The following is an 18,598-nucleotide window of genomic DNA, read 5'->3' on the forward strand; positions in this document are numbered from 1 at the left end:
CAGAATGTCAGTAGGAATACATTGCTTTTCAGTAGCTCTGATGTATTTCATTTTTAATATAGTAATATCAATAAAATGATTTTAACAACTTGTGAATTTTGGTTCCATCAATTTGTTTTAAAAAGGAGTAATATCTAGCCCTTTTAATAAAATATTAGGTCTTGTACCATTTTTGAGTATTTTATTTTTTTTAAAAACTACATTTAGAGTTTATGAAATATGCCAGATTGACCGCTGTGATGACTAAAGCTCCCCAATTACTCACAGAACAGACCGAGTACTGGCAATGGGCATGTATACTTCCCTACAAGTTGCTTACGAATGTGCTTCTGCTTTTTCTAGAAGGACCACCTCTAGGGGTGTACATGTAATTTCATCTTCCAGATTATCCAGTCCTTTCATAGACTGTTAGAGGACTGTGAGGAGCCCAGGCTCCACAGCAGTAGCTCAGAGGTGGAGCACACTGGGACACAGCTCCAAGTGTGAGACTCTACTAAATTGTGTTTCTTCCATGAACAATTACCAGGTAAGAAATTATTTCTTTCTGATAGCGGTGACTTCAGTTTCCGTGGTAAGTAGGGCATCAGCCATTCTACATTAAATTTCATAAGCATAAATTAGTGCTACAGGCCCATATGCAGTTCCTCCCAAAAAAGTGGCAGAATTTCAATTTAATAAATCAGTCATAATATTATCACTATTTTCACTGCAATCTTATGGCCATGCCAGCAGTACCCAAATTGAACATTAAAGCTCTCTTGGCTCTTATCTGGAGTAGGCTAAATCTTTAGATAAAAGATCTATTTATATCATTTTACACCGGTATAATAGAGTCAACCTGTGTCTAAGAGAAGCATGACTAACTGGTTGCCTTAATGCCTTCTCATTGTTATTCCTTAGCGGGTCTGACCCTTAAGGGCATGTTAAGCACACAGTCAGAAACCAGCCTCAGATCATTACCTAGTCAGGAGATTTGTGGAGCAGCCCTATGGAATTCTCAATATAGTTTTAATAAAACACTAGTGTTAGTGGAAACAAATTCATGTTGAAAAGTCTAATTTGTGCTGCAAAATCAGTATCAGTTTCTGTACTGAAAATAGTCTAGCTCAGTAGTTCTCAATCAGGGGTATATGTACACCTGGGGGTAGTCAGAGGACCTCCAGGGTGTACATTAAATCATATTTGCCTAGATTTACAACCGACTACATAAAAAGCACTAACGAAGTCAGTATAAATTAAAGTTTCATACAATGACTTGTTTATACTGCTCTATATACTGTACACTAAAATGTAAGTACACTATTGATTTGATATAATTGGCTTTTTTATAATATATATGATAAAAATGAGAAACTAATCAATTTTTCAGTAATAGTGTGCTGTGACACTTCTTTGTATTTTTATGTCTGATTTTGTAAGCAAGTGGTTTTTAAGTGAGGTGAAACTTGGGGGTACGCAAGACAAATCAGACCTCTGAAAGGGGTACAGTAGTCTGGAAAGGTTGAGAACCACTGGTCTAACTCATTTGACCCTTGATTTTTTTTTTCCTTTTGGGGCAATAGGTGGCTTGAAGGGGGAGGGGGTCTCCAAGTATTTAGTTTGTTTTTTTAAGTATTTCATGTTTTCCTTATTTTAGACACTTCCTTGGAGTTTATATCCTCAAAGTGGGGAAGAGCTACCTTTTGAAGGAAACAACTAATTCTGATCTCAGGAAATTTCATTTGTAAGTAATCTCAGCTCACCTAGTATACCCTGCATTGCAAAATAAAGGAGCTGATAGCAGGGGCAATTTCTAGCTATTTTGACGCGTTTTTAGGTAAACAGTTTAATACCATAGCTCTTCAGGTTTGGGATTTTCCATTTGTAGCCTTATACACGTAGACCATATGTTTAAAAGTTTGGATCTGTTACACTTATTACATTCTGAGAAGGAGCATTAAATACAGGTGCTTCAGCATACGTAGGGTATCCCTACACTACAAAATTAGGTTGATTTTATAGAAGTCGATTTTTAGAAATCGATTTTATACAGTCGATTGCATATGTTCACACTAAGCACATTAAGTCGGCGGAGTGCGTCCTCACTACCGTGGCTAGCATCGACTTACGGAGTGGTGCACTGTGGATAGCTATCCCACAGTTCCTGTAGTCTCCGCTGCCCATTTGAATTTTGGGTTAAGCTCCCAATGCCTGATGGGACAAAAACATTGTCGCGGGTGGTTTTGGGTACATGTCATCAGTCGCCCCATCTTCCATGAAAGCAACGGTAGGCAATCGTTTCGCGCCTTTTTTCTTGGGTTACCTGTGCAGATGCCAGACCCCTTCCCTGCCCCCCCCACCCCGCGTTCTTGGGCATCTGGGTGAGGAGGCTATGGAACATGGGGAGGAGGGTAGACGGTTATACAGTGGATGCAGCGGGGGTCTGTGCTCTTGTTGGCTTTCCTGCAGCTCCAACAGACGCTTCATCATGTCCGTTTGCTCCCCCATTAGCCTCAGCATCGCGTCCTGCCTCCGCTCTTCCTGCTCACTTAATTCTTTCTTGGCCTCTGCCGTTGAATGCCTCCATGCATTAAGCTGTGCCCTATCAGTGCGGGAGGACTGCATGAGCTCGGAAAACATGTCATCACAAATGCGTTTTTTCCGCCTTCTAATCTGCGATAACCTCAGGGACGGAGATGATAGGGGGAGCGTAGAAACATTCTACGCGCTACGATTCTGGGGGGACTGTATGGTCACCTGTGCTGCTGAGTTCGCCACGCTGACCAAACAGGAAATTAAATTTAAAAGTTCCTGGGGCTTTTCCTGTGTACCTGGCTAGTGCATAAGAGTTCAAAGTGCTGTCCAGAATGGTCACAATGGAGCACTCTGGGATAGCTCCCGGAGGCCAATACCATTGATTTGCGTCCGCACTACCCCAAATTCGACCCAGCAAAGCGATTTTAGCGCTACTCCCCTTGCTGGGGAGGCGTACAGAAGTCGATTTTAAGAGCCCTTTAGGTCGACGGAATGGGATTGGTTCTGGGGACGCATTCATTTTTAAATCGACCTAACGTGGCAAAATTCGACCTAACCCCATACTGTAGACTAGGCCCTAATGTTACTTCTTAGTCATAAGGGAAATTAATTAAAGAAATTATATTATAAGCACCCTATTTGTATATTTTTATATGTAAAGACTTCATAAAGATTCTGATTTGATGTGAATTCTGCCAAAAAATTAAAACGTTTGAAAAACCATAGAGGTTGCTTTTTCAGTTTTAATGAACTAGTTTCTCTGTAGTGCATATTTATGTATGTATGTCAAGGGCCTCTAATTAATCAAAAATAAATGCAAAAACATAATTAAGATTAACAATGACTTTTTATTGCTGAAACAGTTGTATAAACAGCATATCTAATATTTAGCAGAATATATAAAATAGCTGTTTTTATCAAATGCCATTTTAAAACAAGTAGTTGGGGAAAAGCAGTGTTTGGGGGGGAAATACTTTAGCGGTAAATTATGAAATTCATCTCTGTTCAACTGGAATCTACAAAATGACCAAATCCTAGTTATTCCTCATTTTCATTTGGTAAACAGGGATAAACAGAATGCAAACTCTAAGTGTGGTTACATTAATTTGAAGCACTGCACATAAATGTCATCTCCATAATTAGCCAATCACGATAACACTAAATTACTTAGCATTAGTTTGACTTATCAATGGTTAATAAAGCATAGAAAACAGCGAGTCTTGCCTTTGCAAATATGTAGGCTTTGTGTTGGTAATGTAAGCAGATGGAGCTTTGTACAGTACCTACCACAGATAAATTCCAGGATTACCCTCTGCAATTAATAATTAGTTTTTAAGGCAGTAGAAATATAGATTAAGCTGTAATTTTTACATTTTTTTCTATAAATAGAGAAATACATTTATCAATCTGATGCACCTTTAAAAAAAACCTGTAGTTGGCACACAATTCCATCACCTAAAGGCATTTATGTAATATCAACCATACTTCTTGGGATAGAATTGAATTGATAAGTGTTATGCTGCAATAGTTCTTTTCATTTTGATGTGTCATATCCTATAAGGGTCTTGACTTGATTCTGTATGCACACATTGTAGCAAAGTGTGAAAAATGGTTGTTTTTTCTGCTCCTTATAATGAGTGAAATTCATTCCATGGATCAGGCCAACTCAATGCCTATACACCACTTAAATCCTACTTAAGACTTATTTGGAGGGCTTAAATAGTACCACTGGTACATAGGCCTTGTGCTGTTTTACTACATAGAGGGAATTTCACATTCTATGAACGTACATTCCTCACAAGATTACTTATATCCATTCTCTTATCTTGATAATTCATTAATCACAATTAAATCCAGATGTTATAGAATATATATAGTCTGTGGGACAAATGTTGATCTCAGTTACATTGGTGTTGATCTGGAAATTAATTTACATTGGTGTAACCAAGATCAGAATTTGGTAATTTGTGAATATATATATTTACACGTGCTATCAGCAAATGTTTGTGTACATTCTGTATATAGATAGGCAATTGGCATTTTTCATACTTCCCAAAATATTTCCAGTTTTCTCTTTTGTATTTCCCTCAAAATACTTCCTTATTCTCTCAATGCCTGGCTGGAAATTGCAAACTTCTTTGCATATAAATCGGAAAATTTCATTTTCTCTCTTTTTCAGTTCTCAGTGATAATTCCATATAAGATTTGTATTTATATTTCCCATTTAATCTTACAATACCTGTTACTTAGTTTGCTACTTTTCATTGTGGTGCGAGACCTGATATTGCCTTGTCACCTTTGCTTTTATTTTATTTTCTCATTAATTTTGTCTTTTATATCCTCAAGCCTAGGCCCATCCTCAGCACTCCCACTAGGAGTTGAGTGGGTCATTTGAGGACAGGCTTGCAGCTGCCTTCTACAATGTCTGCACCAGGAGAATTTGCCACCCACAATCTACTCTGCTGAGGGCCCCTTTAAGACATTCTGTCCCTTTTACTTGACCTAGAGGGGAACTGATGGAAGGGATGATCTCACTCCAATGAGATGTTGACTGCTGTTAAGGTGTACACCAGGTTCTGACTGATACAAGGGTAAGCCCGATATTTACCTTGAGGGACAATGAATGTTGACTATGACAAAATATTAAGTCACTTTTATGTGTTGATACATGCAATCTGAATATTTTCATCCGGAATATATCCTTTTTATAGCCATTCTTTTCTTATGTTTATCTTTTTTTTCTTTTACAACTTAACAAGAAATGAATTTATAGGGTCTAGATACGTTATTAGCCTCAGTTGAGCCATCAGGAAGCAGAAATTAGTAAATGTTACCTCATAAATTCAGAGGTAAATACATTTTTTTCCAATTAATTTAGCTGCAGCTAATCAAAGTGGGGTGTTTTCATGACTGATACATAATTAGCAATCAAAAATATATATTAGGTCATGTTACTTATCTCTCTACCAATTCAGGATTCTGTTGTACCAGAAATTTGTTTTCTTCAGTGCTGTTTAAAGTTAATCAGGTAGTAGCATCTCCACCTCATTTGGTAGGAGGCTGATGCATAGTCTGATATTTCAGACTGGACATTTTTTTCTGATATTTAGCCTTGATTTTTCTGCTTTGTGGGACATTTGCTTCCATGGTTTCAGTGTTGCATTAGATTCTGGTTCTTACTGCGAAGTGTTTCTATGAGAACTTTCATCATCTACAATTTAACACCCTCAATGCCTTTTTTGTATTGGAGCATAATAGATTTTAGGGTTGACTTTAATATCACAAATGATAAGATGCTTGAACTTTAATCTAAAATTCCTTTTTCACCTAGAATTGATGAACAATTTGGATGTACGGATAGCAAAGTGAAAAGTAACATATTTTTTCCCTACCATGGTCTTTTCTTTTCTTTCCTTGGGGGTTTTTCAGCCATGTACTGGGCAGAGTGTACTTTCCATGAAGCCATATAAACACAGTATATAAAGGGAACACATTGGCTGTTAAGTCAGCCTGACTTTTAAATGAATTCCTTTTCAAAATCCCCTCTATATAATGTGGAAATAACTCATGATCCATATACTATAATTGCCTTCAAAAAATATAGTTTTGACACTAAAAGTAATTAATAGTCCTGCAGTGTAATGTAAACATAGTGTGAGAATATAGAGATGAAATATTTTTTCCAAAGAGTGAGGAATCTCTTAAGTGTGATTGGGGTCTATACCACCAAAGAAGAGAGGAAAACAGCTGAAGGATCCATCTCTATTCTGGACAGCTACTTAAGCACTTTCCTAATCAGGGCCTCAGTCTTCTACTCTTCTGTGCTGTGTCAACGACTTTACTGCTTTGTTATTATACTCCTCCTTTATTTTGTCCTAAGATATGTTATTGCAACCTCCCTGTCTTTTCCCACTCATTTTGTTCCCCCACCCCGTGAACCTCTTCTTACTAAGTTAATTACCCTCCCACTCATAGTCTTTCTGTTCATCACCTTCCTGTACTCAAATTCTGTAGTTTTCTCCTTATTGTTTGGATTGGTGTATTTCTTCCATTGTCACTCTCATACCATTATGGCTCTTCCTCTTTCTGATGTTCTTTTGCTCTCACCTTTTTTTCCATTATAAAACCCTTTAAGAATGGCTATATTTGCCTTTACAATATTATCTTCTCTATTTGGGGTCTTTTCTATTTGTCTGTTTCTGTCTTTCCTGTCCCTTGCCCCCAAATCCCAATAGGAATAGTTAGATAGGAACATACCAATGCTTCAACTTGTGCAGTTTAAAGGCTACCATAATGTACCAGGCAGTTGTGCTATAGTATAACATGGGAGCAAACTTCTGAATGCTATTTTTTTTTAAATATTTAACCTTTCCATCTACTATGTTTCCGTCCCTCCTCACCATCACTTTGAATCTGACAGAAAAGAACAAAGAAAGAACAATTGAATGCTTCATGGAGAAAGCTGGAAAGTAAGTTATATTTACAAATAGTTTTGAACTCACATTTTCTATTTTTTCCCCTCTTCCCCCATTCTTAGTAATAGGAACATTTTATAGGAATGACAGTTTGTTTTTTTAAAAATATTCTCTGCATATTGCCCTATCAGAAAACAGATGTGGCATGATCTCTGCAGCAACTGCTTATGCGTATTTGAGGCCAAATTCACTCCTGTTGTAAAGCCACAGAAGTCAGAGTTGCACTGTTAAGTTGGCTCTGATTTCAGATGGGGAATAAGCAGGAGAATTAAAAGCAGAGACCCTGTGTTCATGGAAGTAACACTAAAAACAACTGGGGAAAGAAGAATGCCTGCTCATCTTCAGACCTCCCCCCACCCCTAAAACACCCATTTACCATGAAATACAGACTTATTCATGACCCATTAGAAGGTCTTCAAATTTAGTTATTAGGGCCCTACCAAATTCACAGCCATGAAAAATGCACCATGAACTGTGAAATCTGGCTATTGTAGGGGAGGAGGGCTCCTACCATGTGCTGGGCTCCAGCTGCTAGTCCCAGCTGGACTCTGGAGGGTCTTGCTCTTCCTCTGCAGGGGCTGTTTCTGGGTCAGATCAGACCCACCTCCAGGAATCTCCCCTGGCTGCTGGAAGCTCCACAGCTGCACTGCCTTCAGAGCTGGGCTCTCAACCAGCAGCTGCAGAGCCTGCAGCCATGGGAGGTTCCCGGGTCTCACCCAGCCCCCAAAGTGGCCTCTGCAGGACACGAGGAAGTCCCATCCCTCCCCAGCCTGGCCGGGTCAAGCAGCTGGAGCCCAGCAAATGGTAGGAGTCCCCAGCTGGGGTGCCTCCAGCCCTGCACCTTCCCAACTCTAGCGCCTTATGGCCCTTGGTGGTTGCCAACCCATAAGGCTGGCCCTTGCCCCCTCCCCTCAAAGTGATGACTCCCCCCATACCCTGCGACCCTCACTTCTGTGCTGGTGCTGGCACTGGCTTCAAAGCTCTCTGGCTGCCCAGCTATGAAGGTAGCACAGAAGTAAGGATGGGAATCCTGCGACCACCCATGGCTCCTTTTTGGTTAGGCAGGCCCAGGGTTACAACACTCTGTTTCAGATGTTCACATGAGAAATTTACTATTTTTAAAATCCTATGAACATGAAATTGATCACAATGGACACTGTATTTGGTAGAGTACTAGTTCTTATGGACAAAAAACTGCAAGTTAGAGAATTGCCAACCAGCTGGAATAAGTAATACTGCTTGAACATCGGCAGATGCCTCTGACCATTTTAACTGTTGTCCCCTGTTTTTGACAATATACATTGTCTAATATTATTTGCAGTATTACATATTTTTACCACAGTCAGATTTTAAAATGATAATTTTATGTCAAACTGACATTTCTTCACTTCAGTAACATATGTTTTATTTTATTAAAATTATAAACTGGAAAGAGTTAAATATAACTTCCAGTAACCAGTAAATTGTCTGTTAGCAAAACAGAGCTTGTTTTCATGTTTCTTCATTTTTGTTCAAACCTCGGATGAACACTTCTCAGTATGATACGCTCAGCAACTCAATATGCTGTGTGTGGCTTTGCTCATTAGGAACTATGTAGTTGGATTTTATTTCTGCTTTTGTATGAAGAAATTAAACAGTATGTGCTCCTAGATTGAAACAGGAATATTACTTTAGTTATGTGGTGAGAGCTAGATCAGTATAGATTAACTAATATGGACACTAGGAACATTCTGGGCTACTTAAAAAGTTTTAGAAAAAAAGTCTGCAGATGGACAGTCTTTGTTTCCTGTATTCCATGTTTGGTAAGGTTTTATTGTTCTTTTCCACTGCTATTTGAAAGACTCTCTGTAAAATGTAACTTTTTTTCTTTCCGCTATAGATCTCAGCACCTGGGGAGGGACAACATCCCACGGCAGGTTGTATATTCCTTTTCTTTTTCTTTTTGAAGGGGAGAGGATATTGTTCTTTCACAGTGGCTGAATTAGCCCTAGTCTATCTTAAATCTTCCCATCACCACATTTTAAACGCTAAATAAAAATGAGTGCATCTACAAGGTGCCAAATTCACAGTGCTGGAGCCTGAAGTTCACATCTACAGGTATCACAGGTACATACTGATAGGCTCCCACACATTACATTGCCAATGTTCCTGCTCACTGACATAGTAGAATCACCCTTGTGGAGTACAATACTCCTGCTTGTTCACTCCTTTGCCTCTTTATTGAGGCTGTCAACAAGAATGCCAGTCAGAGCCAATTATGGGTTGTTTTCTGTGTAGCATTGACATCTGTGCTAGAAATTTGTCTTTGCCCATCAATTTCACACAGACCACTGAACAGCCCTCAGCTGGCAATAGTTACTATGGACCTGGGCTGGCTTTTTGTTCAGTGACCTAGATGAAAAAGGCTCCATAGCCCATTATGAATCTCCATAGCCATCTTGTCATCCTCCCAATCGTGATTTTTAAAAAGCAGTCTCTGCAACTCAACAATATTAGAGAAACAACTTCAGTAAACCAGAGAGACCTGAGAAATCATGAGGAATCACATAAATCAGACAGGAAATTCTGGGTGAAATGGATATGTTGGTGTCAGGATTAAAAATTTGAAGTGGAAAATCTTAGTATTAACTATGCCCCTGAATTGGAACAGGGATTTGAACCTAACTCTCCTACATTCCAGATGAGTGCCCTAATCTCTGTGTTGGTGGGTATTCTGGGTTGGGTTTTTCAATCAGTTCTGTTGAAGCTGGAGAATGCCTGGGTTGAGAATCCCAGGAGGGCTTTGGCTTGGGTTGCTCAGAAGCCTCACTCATTAGCAGTGGGGCAACATCAGGGCTTTGCATGTGCTGACTGGTCGAAACTCAGGCACCTGTAGGGCTAGACAGAAGCTGAGTGGTGGTTTTCAGAATGCCAGTGGCACCTAAATGTTGGAATCCTAAGTACCTTTGTGAATGTAGCTTTTAGTAACTTGGGACCAAAATCTGTTTGCTTTATTCATCTGAGTAACATAACTACTTTTGCAAGGTGAATAGGATTTGGCTGTGATTTAGGGCCAAATTCTGCCACCTTTAGTTAGATTGAGTAGGACCTTACTGCGCTAGTAATTTCTACTCAGGGAATGAGGTACTATTGTTGGTATTGGTAGCAGGATCAAGCACTTTATGTCCAGATTTGCAAGAGTGCTTAGCATATTGGGTGCACACGTGATGATGCTCTTCACAATCTGCCCATTAGTGATTTCCATTTACTACCGCTAGCAGAGTAATATTTTTATGCTAAGAGTGAAACATGTGTTGGACATTCTTTCTGCTGCTTATTGATAATAGCTTTTTAGTATAATATTTTGATGTACTTTATATACATGTACATAGGCTTGAGGAAAATCATTTTGATAGTTGATGGATTCAGAAGACGTTTGAAAAAATCATAATCAGTCCAAAACCTACTTTCCTTGATAGCCTCAGTCCATCCAGGCGGACAATGTGTGAACTTGAAGGTACATTTTGTTGTAGGACTATTTTTCTTCAGATTTTTAATTGTTATGGTTACTTAAGCTTGCTGTGCATTTTATGTCTTTGCTGCTTTGTAGTTTCCTCATTTTCTTGTCCATGATCTGGTTGAGAAACAAACAGTTGTCTGGTGATTGGTAGCTATGTGGGCAAAATCGATACTTGGTGTGAAATCCTGGCCCCTTGAAGTCAATGGCAAAACTTCCATTAAAATCCTGATAGAAGTCTGAGAGATAAACAATGTAAGTTACGCATCAGGTGTCATGTAGTTAACTACTCATTACTAACATTGCACTAATTCATCAAAGCATATGTTAAGTCCATACTTAAGTGCTTTCTTGAACCTTGGCCTCAGTAGTGATTCAACCCAAGTCTAATATATGAGAGTAGCAGAAAAACAAGAGCATGTTTAAATAAAATAGTGGAGACCTACTTTATCTTACACCTGTTAGTTGCTTCTCCTGTTATACTCCCTGTCACCCTCTGTTGTCAGTTGTACTTGTTTTTCACAACCATTAAATGTAAAATGGTTGCAAGTTTCATTGTTTTGTTACTTATAGCCATTATTTCAGATATGGGACGCTTTACATCACAAATGAATTCATCCTGAAATTAATCCTTATAGGATCCACGTTTAGAGTTCTGAAACGATTACTATAATCAAAGTCACAATTTCATATTCTCTTCCCAGTTATACCAGTGAAGGCCCACTGGAGATGCACCAGAATAACTGAGAAGAGAAATTGGCCTACTTTTGCACATATAATAAATTTAGCACATTCTTTTAAAGCTTATACCGTATATTTTCAAAAGGTAGAACTTCAAAGTACCTGAAATATGTGATTGATTTGCTGGCTATTTTCTGGCCACACGTCTATTATTGTTGCCCACCACAAATAAAGTCATGATAAAATTAAAACGGAAATGTTTTAGGCATGGTGCATGTACACAATAGGACAGGCGACCGTACCATATTTTAATCTGTATCTATATAAAACATTTATTTTAACCTGCATAATGGGATTATATAAATACATAGAATATTTGATAGAGTGTACTCAGTGCACTCACCGTGAAAATAAAACATTAAGACAGGATTTTTTATGTCCAAACTTTTTTTAAATATATGTATTTCTTTGTCTTGCAGTATTACATTACTATGAAAAACAAAATACCAGTATGATGATCTTTTCTCCTCACCAAAAATATTCTTATTACAATTAATAATCTTTCCCAGGCTTATCTAGGGTTTTCACCGCAGTGAAGTATTTTATAAAAACATCATAGTACTTTGATTTGTAGATTCCCTAGATTTGTTTGCATTCATGTCTAGTGCACATAGCTTGTCGTTCAATTCTCCAAGTGCCTTCTTCGTAAGTACAGTGACATATAGTGCATTCATCAGTCTTCACCTCTCGGCCAGCTGGAATGACAGTGGTTTCGGCAAAGCAGTTTGGGCCTAAAAAAAAGAAAAATAATAATAATTATATATAAGCTGTACTGGAGCATAATATATTTAGTTTTTGCTCCTTAATACTGCAGACCTAGTATAAAATTAGTAACAAAAAGTATGTTACTTTTAATGTCATTTAGTTTTGATTTTAAAAACAGGATATTTAATTAGAAAAGGGAATGAGAACCAGTTATTCTTTGTTTGTACTGGGGTTTTGTATGCACATTTCCCCTCCATTCAGGAATATGTATAGGTGTGCTAGTTGTACAGTATTTTGTAGTGAGATCATACACAGCCATGATAGACATCTGGGCAGAGTCTTTTCCTGTAGATAAATACAGATTTCAGATGTGAGAAACACTCCATATTGTCCAGAAAGAGTAGAACACTATAGCATCGCTACAGGTTATCAAGCATTTTACTTTAGATTTTACTGCTTCTTCCACTGGAAACATGTTTAGAATATACTATAATATTTGTAAAGTATCCAAGCTTTATTTTGTGTTAGCTGAGAAAATATTTCTTGTCTCCATTATAACAGCATAATTTAAATCTGTACCGCCCCCTATGCACTCTATATATTGCTACATTAACCAGCAATAAGCAAAGCACCCTTTTTTAGGGTATGTCTACACTACAAAATTAGGTCGAATTTATAGAAGCCGGTTTTATAGAAATCGGTTGTATACAGCCGACTGTGTGTGTCCCCACATAAAATGCCCTAAGTGCATTAAGTCGGCGGACCGTGTCCACAGTACCGAGGCTAGCGTCGACTTCCGGAGCGTTGCACTGTGGGTAGCTATCCCACAGTTCCCGCAGTCTCCACCACCCATTGGAATTCTGGGTTGAGATCCCAATGCCTGAATGATGCAAAACAGTGTCACAGGGGGTTCTGGGTACGTGTCGTCAGGCACCTCCCCCTCTGTCAGAGCAACGGCAGACAATCAATTCGCGCCTTTTTACCTGGGTTACCTGTGCAGACAACATACCACGCCAAGCATGGAGCCCGCTCAGCTCAGCTCACCGTCACCATATGTCCTCTGGGTGCTGGCAGACGTGGTACTGCATTGCTACACAGCAGCAGCTAATTGCCTTTTGGCAGTAGACGGTGCAGTATGACTGGTAGCCTTCATCGGCGATCTTGGTGCTGGCAGACGTGGGGCTGCATTGCACACAACCGCAGCCCCTTGCCTTTTGGTAGAAGATGGTATATTACGATTGGTATCTGTCGTCGTTGTACTGCAGTGGCTGTCACTCAGGGGCACCTGGGCAGACATGCTCAGTCCTATTGAACTGTCTCAACGATGATGGCTATCAGTCGTAGTATACTATTTTCTGCCAAGCGCCCAGTATTTTGTGCCAAGCACCCAGAAGATGCCGAGGGCTATCAGTCATGCTGCACCGTCATCTGCCACCTTAAGATATAAAAAATAGATTTGTTCTGTATTCATTTGCTTTCCCCTCCCTCCGTGAAATCAACGGCCTGCTAAACCCAGGGTTTTGAGTTCAATCTTTGGGGGGGGCCATTCTGTGTGACAGTTGTTTGTGTTTCTCCCCGATGCACAGCCACCTTTGTTGATTTTAATTCCCTGTACCTGTACGCCATGTCATCACTCGCCCCTCCCTCCGTCCGTCAGATACTAGTTTCGCGCCTTTTTTCAGTCCAGATGCCATAGCACTGGGATCATGGAGCCCGCTCAGATCACTGCGGCAATTATGAGCACTATGAACACCACATTGTCCTGGAGTATATTCAGAGCCAGGACATGCCAAAGCAAAACCAGGACCAGCCAAGGAGGCGATTGCAGCGCGGCGACGAGAGTGATGAGGAAATTGACATGGACATAGACCTCTCACAAGGCACAGGTCCCAACAGTGTGCAAATCATGGTGTTAGTGGGGCAGGTTCATGCCGTGGAATGCCGATTCTGGGCCCAGGAAACAAGAACAGACTGGTGGGACCGCATCGTGTTGCAGGTGTGGGACGATTCCCAGTGGCTGCGAAACTTGGTGGGGCGATAGACTGAACCCATATCCCTATCTTGGCACCGGAGCACCAAGCCACCGAATACATAAACTGCAAGGGGTACTTTTCAATGCTGCTGCAAGTCGTGGTGGATCACAAGGGACGTTTCACCAACATCAACGAGGGATGGTGGGGAAAGGTACATGATGCTCACGTCTTCAGGCACTGTGGTCTGTTTCGAAAGCTGGAGGAAGGGACTTTCTTCCCGGACCAGAAAATAACCGTTGGGGATGCTGAAATGCCTATCGTGATACTTGGGGACCCAGCCTACCCCTTAATGCCATGGCTCATGAAGCCGTACACAGGCAGCCTGGACAGTAGTCAGGAGCTGTTCAACTACAGGCTGAGCAAGTGCCGAATGGTGGTGGAATGTGCATTTGGACGTTTAAAAGCACGCTGGCGCAGCTTACTGACTCGCTCAGACCTCAGCGAAAAGAATATCCCCATTGTTATTGCTGCTTGCTGTGCGCTCCACAATATCTGTGAGAGTAAGGGGGAGACATTTATGGCGGGGTGGGAGGTTGAGGCGCATCGCCTGGCCGCTGATTACGTGCAGCCAGACACCAGGGTGGTTAGAAGAGCACAGCAGGGCGCGGTGCGCATCAGAGAAGCTTTGAAAACGAGTTTTGTGACTGGCCAGGCTACGGTGTGAAACTTCTGTTTGTTTCTCCCCCCCACCCGGTTCACTCTACTTCCCTGTAAACCAACCACCCCACCCTCCCCTCCCCACTTCGAGCACGGCTTGCAGAGGCAATAAAGTCATTGTTACTTCATATTCATGCATTCTTTATTAATTCATCACACAACTAGGGGGATAATTGCCAAGGTAGCCCGGGATGGTTCGGGGAGGAGGGAAGGAAAAGGACACACTGCAGTTTAAAACTTTAACTCTTATTGAAGGCCAGCCTTCTGATGCTTGGGCAATCATCTGGGGTGGAGTGACTGGGTGGCTGGAGGCCCCCGCACCGTGTTCTTGGGCGTCTGGGTGAGGAGGCTAGAGAACTTGGGAGGAGGGCTGTTGGTTACACAGGGGCTGTAGCGTCGGTCTCTGCTCCTGCTGCCTTTCCTGCAGCTCAACCATACGCTGGAGCATATCAGTTTGATGCTCCAGCAGCCGGAGCATCGACTCTTGCCTTCTGTCTGCAAGCTGACGCCACCTATCATCTTCAGCCCGCCACTTGCTCTGTTCATCCCGCGATTCAGCCCACCACATCTCCTCTCGTTCATACTGTGCTTTTCTGTAGTCTGACATTGACTGCCTCCACGCATTCTGCTGTGCTCTTTCAGCGTGGGAGGACATTTGGAGCTCCGTGAACATATCATCCCGAGTCCGCCGTTTTCTCCTTCTAATCTTCACTAGCTTCTGTGAAGGATATACATTTGCAGCTGGTGGAGGAGAAGGGAGAGGTGGTTAAAAAAAACAAATTTTAGAGAACAATGGGTACACTCTTCCACGTTAAATTTTGCTGTTCACATTACACAGCACATGTGCTTTTGTTACAAGGTCGCATTTTTCCTCTTATATTGAGGGCCTGCTGGTTTGGTATGAGAGATCACTCACGCAGTGCCAGGCAACAGATTTCGGCTTGCAGGCAGCCATGGTAAACCACAGTCTTTTGGCTTTTTCAACCTTCATAACATGTGGGAATGGTTTCAAACAGTAGCGCCCTCATTTTCCATATGAAGCACCTGTTGCGTTGGCCATTTAAAATGGGTTTGCAATGTAAAAGGAGGGGCTGCGGTTTCCAGGTTAACATGCAGCACAAACCCAACTAACCCCTCCTCCCCCTCCCACACCCAATTATCGGGGATGATCACTTCACCCCTCCCCACCACCGCGTGGCTAACAGCGGGGAACATTTCTGTTCAGCAGAGCAGGAAGGGGCACCTCTGAATGTCCCCTTAATAAAATCACCCCATTTCAACCAGGTGAATCATATCACCCTCCTGAGGATAACAAAGAGCGATAAGGAATGGATGTTGTCTGCATGCCAGCAAATACTGGGACCATACGCTGCCATGCTTTGTTATGCAATGATTCCAGACTACGTGCTATTGGCCTGGCGTGGTAAAGTGTCCTACCATGGCGGATGGGATAAGGCAGCCCTCCCCAGAAACCTTTTGCAAAGGCTTTGGAAGTACATGAAGGAGAGCTTTCTGGAGATGTCCCTGGAGGATTTCCACTCCATCCCCATACACGTTAACAGACTTTTCCTGTAGCTGTACTGGCCGCGATTGCCAGGGCAAATTAATCATTAATCATTAAACACGCTTGCTTTTAAACCATGTGTAATATTTACAAAGGTACACTCACCAGAGGTCCCCTGTGTGCCCTCAGGGTCTGGGAGCACGCCTTGGGTGAGTTCGGGGGTTAACTGGCTCCAGGTCCAGGGTGATAAACATATCCTGGCTGTTGGGGAAACTGGTTTCTCCGCTTCCTTTCTGCTGTGAGCTATCTACATTGTCTTCATCCTCATCTTCCTTGTACCCCGAACCCGCTTCCCTGTGTGTTTCTCCAGTGACGGAGTCATAGCAGACGGTTGGGGTAGTGGTGGCTGCACCCCCTAGCATGGCATGCAGCTCCGCGAAGAAGCGGCATGTTTGCGGCTCTGCCCCGGACCTTCCGTTTGCCTGTTTGGCTTTGTGGTAGGCTTGCCTTAGCTCCTTAATTTTCACGCGGCACTGCTGTGCGTCCCTGTTATGGCCTCTGTCCTTCATGGCCTTGGAGACCTTTTCTAATATTTAGCCATTTCGTTTACTGCTACGGAGTTCAGCTAGCACTGATTCATCTCCCCATATGGCGAGCAGATCCCGTACCTCCCGTTCGGTCTGTGATGGAGCTCTTTTGCAATCCTAGGACTCCATCACGGTTACCTGTGCTGATGAGCTCTGTGTGGTCACCTGTGCTCTCCATGCTGGGCAAACAGGAAATGAAATTCAAACGTTCGCGGGGCTTTTCCTGTCTACCTGGTCAGTGCATCTGAGTTGAGAGTGCTGTCCAGAGTGGTCACAATGAAGCACTCTGGGATAGCTCCCAGAGCCCAATAACATCGAATTCCATCCACACTACCCCAATTCTGATTTTATCGCTAATCCCCTCGTCGGAGGTGGAGTAAAGAAACCGGTTTAAAGGGCCCTTTAAGTCGAAAGAAAGGGCTTCGTCGTGTGAACGTGTCCAGGCTTAATTCGATTTAACGCTGCTAAAGTCGACCTAAACTCGTAGTGTAGACCAGGCCTTAGAGTTCACAGAAACATGTTTGTTTCCACCTACAAGGCAGGAGTACTGCATAACAATAGTCTCTTCAGGCTGGTGCACTACCCCTTATAAAACACTGTTTTTGAGTTTTCTTTGCAAACAAAAAGTAGAAGCCAACTATTTGTGGAGGACAAATGGAATGATCCATATGTTAATTTGAATAACACTCATAGACTCATAGACTTTGAGGTCAGAAGGGACCATTATGATCATCTGGTCTGACCCCCTGCATGCTGCAGGCCATAAAACCGTCCCTACCCCTTCCCTGGACTCTGCTGTTGAAGTCCCCAATCCTGTTTTTAGTGACTTCAATCGGCAGAGACCCTCCTGCTAGAGATCCCTGCCCCATGCTGCGGAGGAAGGCGAAAAACCTCCAGAGGCTCAGCCAATCTGCCCTGGAGGAAAATTCCTTCCCGACCCCAAATATGGCGATCAGTAAGACCCCGAGCATATAGGCAAGAGTCTCCAGCCTGACCCCTGTTAGCCATTATACTATTTACCTACCATTTCTTGGTTTTCCTTGACTACTATGTTTTACCACTAAACCATTCCCTCCATAAACTTATCTAACTTAATCTTAAAACCAGACAGGTCCGTCGCCCCCACCGTTTCCCTCGGAAGGCCGTTCCAATATTTCACCCCTCTGACGGTCAGAAACCTACGTCTAATTTCAAGCCTGAACTTCCCCACGGCCAGTTTATATCCATTCGTTCTCGTGTCCACATTAGTACTAAGCTGGAATAATTCTTCTCCCTCCCTTGTATTAATCCCTCTAATATATTTAAAGATAGCAATCATATCCCCCCTCAGCCTTCGCTTTGTCAGACTAAACAACCCAAGCTCCTCTAGTCTCCTTTCATACGACAGGTTTTCCATTCCTCTGATCATCCTAGTGGCCCTTCTCTGCACCCGTTCCAGTTTGAGTTCATCTTTTTTAAACATGGGAGACCAGAACTGCACACAGTACTCCAAATGAGGTCTCACCAGCGCCTTGTACAACGGAAGCAGGACCTCCTTATCCCTACTAGATATACCTCGCCTAATGCATCCCAAGACAGCATTGGCTTTTTTCACCGCCACGTCACATTGTCGACTCATAGTCATCCTGCGGTCTACAAGGACCCCTAGGTCCTTCTCCTCTTCCGTTACTTCTAACCAATGCGTCCCCATCTTGTATCTAAAATTGTTATTAGTCATCCCCAAATGCATCACCTTGCACTTTTCACTATTAAATTTCATCCTATTTCTTATACTCCAATTCACAAGCTCATTCAAGTCTCCCTGCAGGATATCCCTGTCCTCCTCCGAATTTACAATGCCTCCCACCTTCGTATCATCCGCAAACTTTATCAGCCCACTCCTGCAA

General features: G+C 42.0%; 1 protein-coding gene across 7 annotated transcripts in view; it reads right to left on the reverse strand.

Annotated features, from left to right (window-relative positions):
- Nucleotides 1-10,183: 10,183 nt before the first annotated feature.
- Nucleotides 10,184-18,598, reverse strand: part of VWC2 (von Willebrand factor C domain containing 2) — a 115,428-nt gene continuing 107,013 nt past the window's right edge. For 3 of the 7 annotated variants that reach the window (XM_054017170.1, XM_054017168.1, XM_054017169.1), the window contains exon 4: nucleotides 14,834-15,362. In XM_054017170.1, coding sequence (XP_053873145.1) covers nucleotides 14,971-15,362 — 392 coding nt within the window. In that variant the 3' untranslated portion in view covers nucleotides 14,834-14,970. Of the gene's footprint in view, nucleotides 10,725-11,490; nucleotides 11,958-14,833; nucleotides 15,363-18,598 lie in introns of those variants that run through there. The other 4 variants (XR_008443738.1, XM_054017171.1, XM_054017172.1 and 1 more) reach the window with 4 other exon arrangements.

Source organism: Malaclemys terrapin, chromosome 2 (genome assembly GCF_027887155.1).
Source record: "Malaclemys terrapin pileata isolate rMalTer1 chromosome 2, rMalTer1.hap1, whole genome shotgun sequence".
NCBI lineage: Eukaryota > Metazoa > Chordata > Testudines > Emydidae > Malaclemys > Malaclemys terrapin.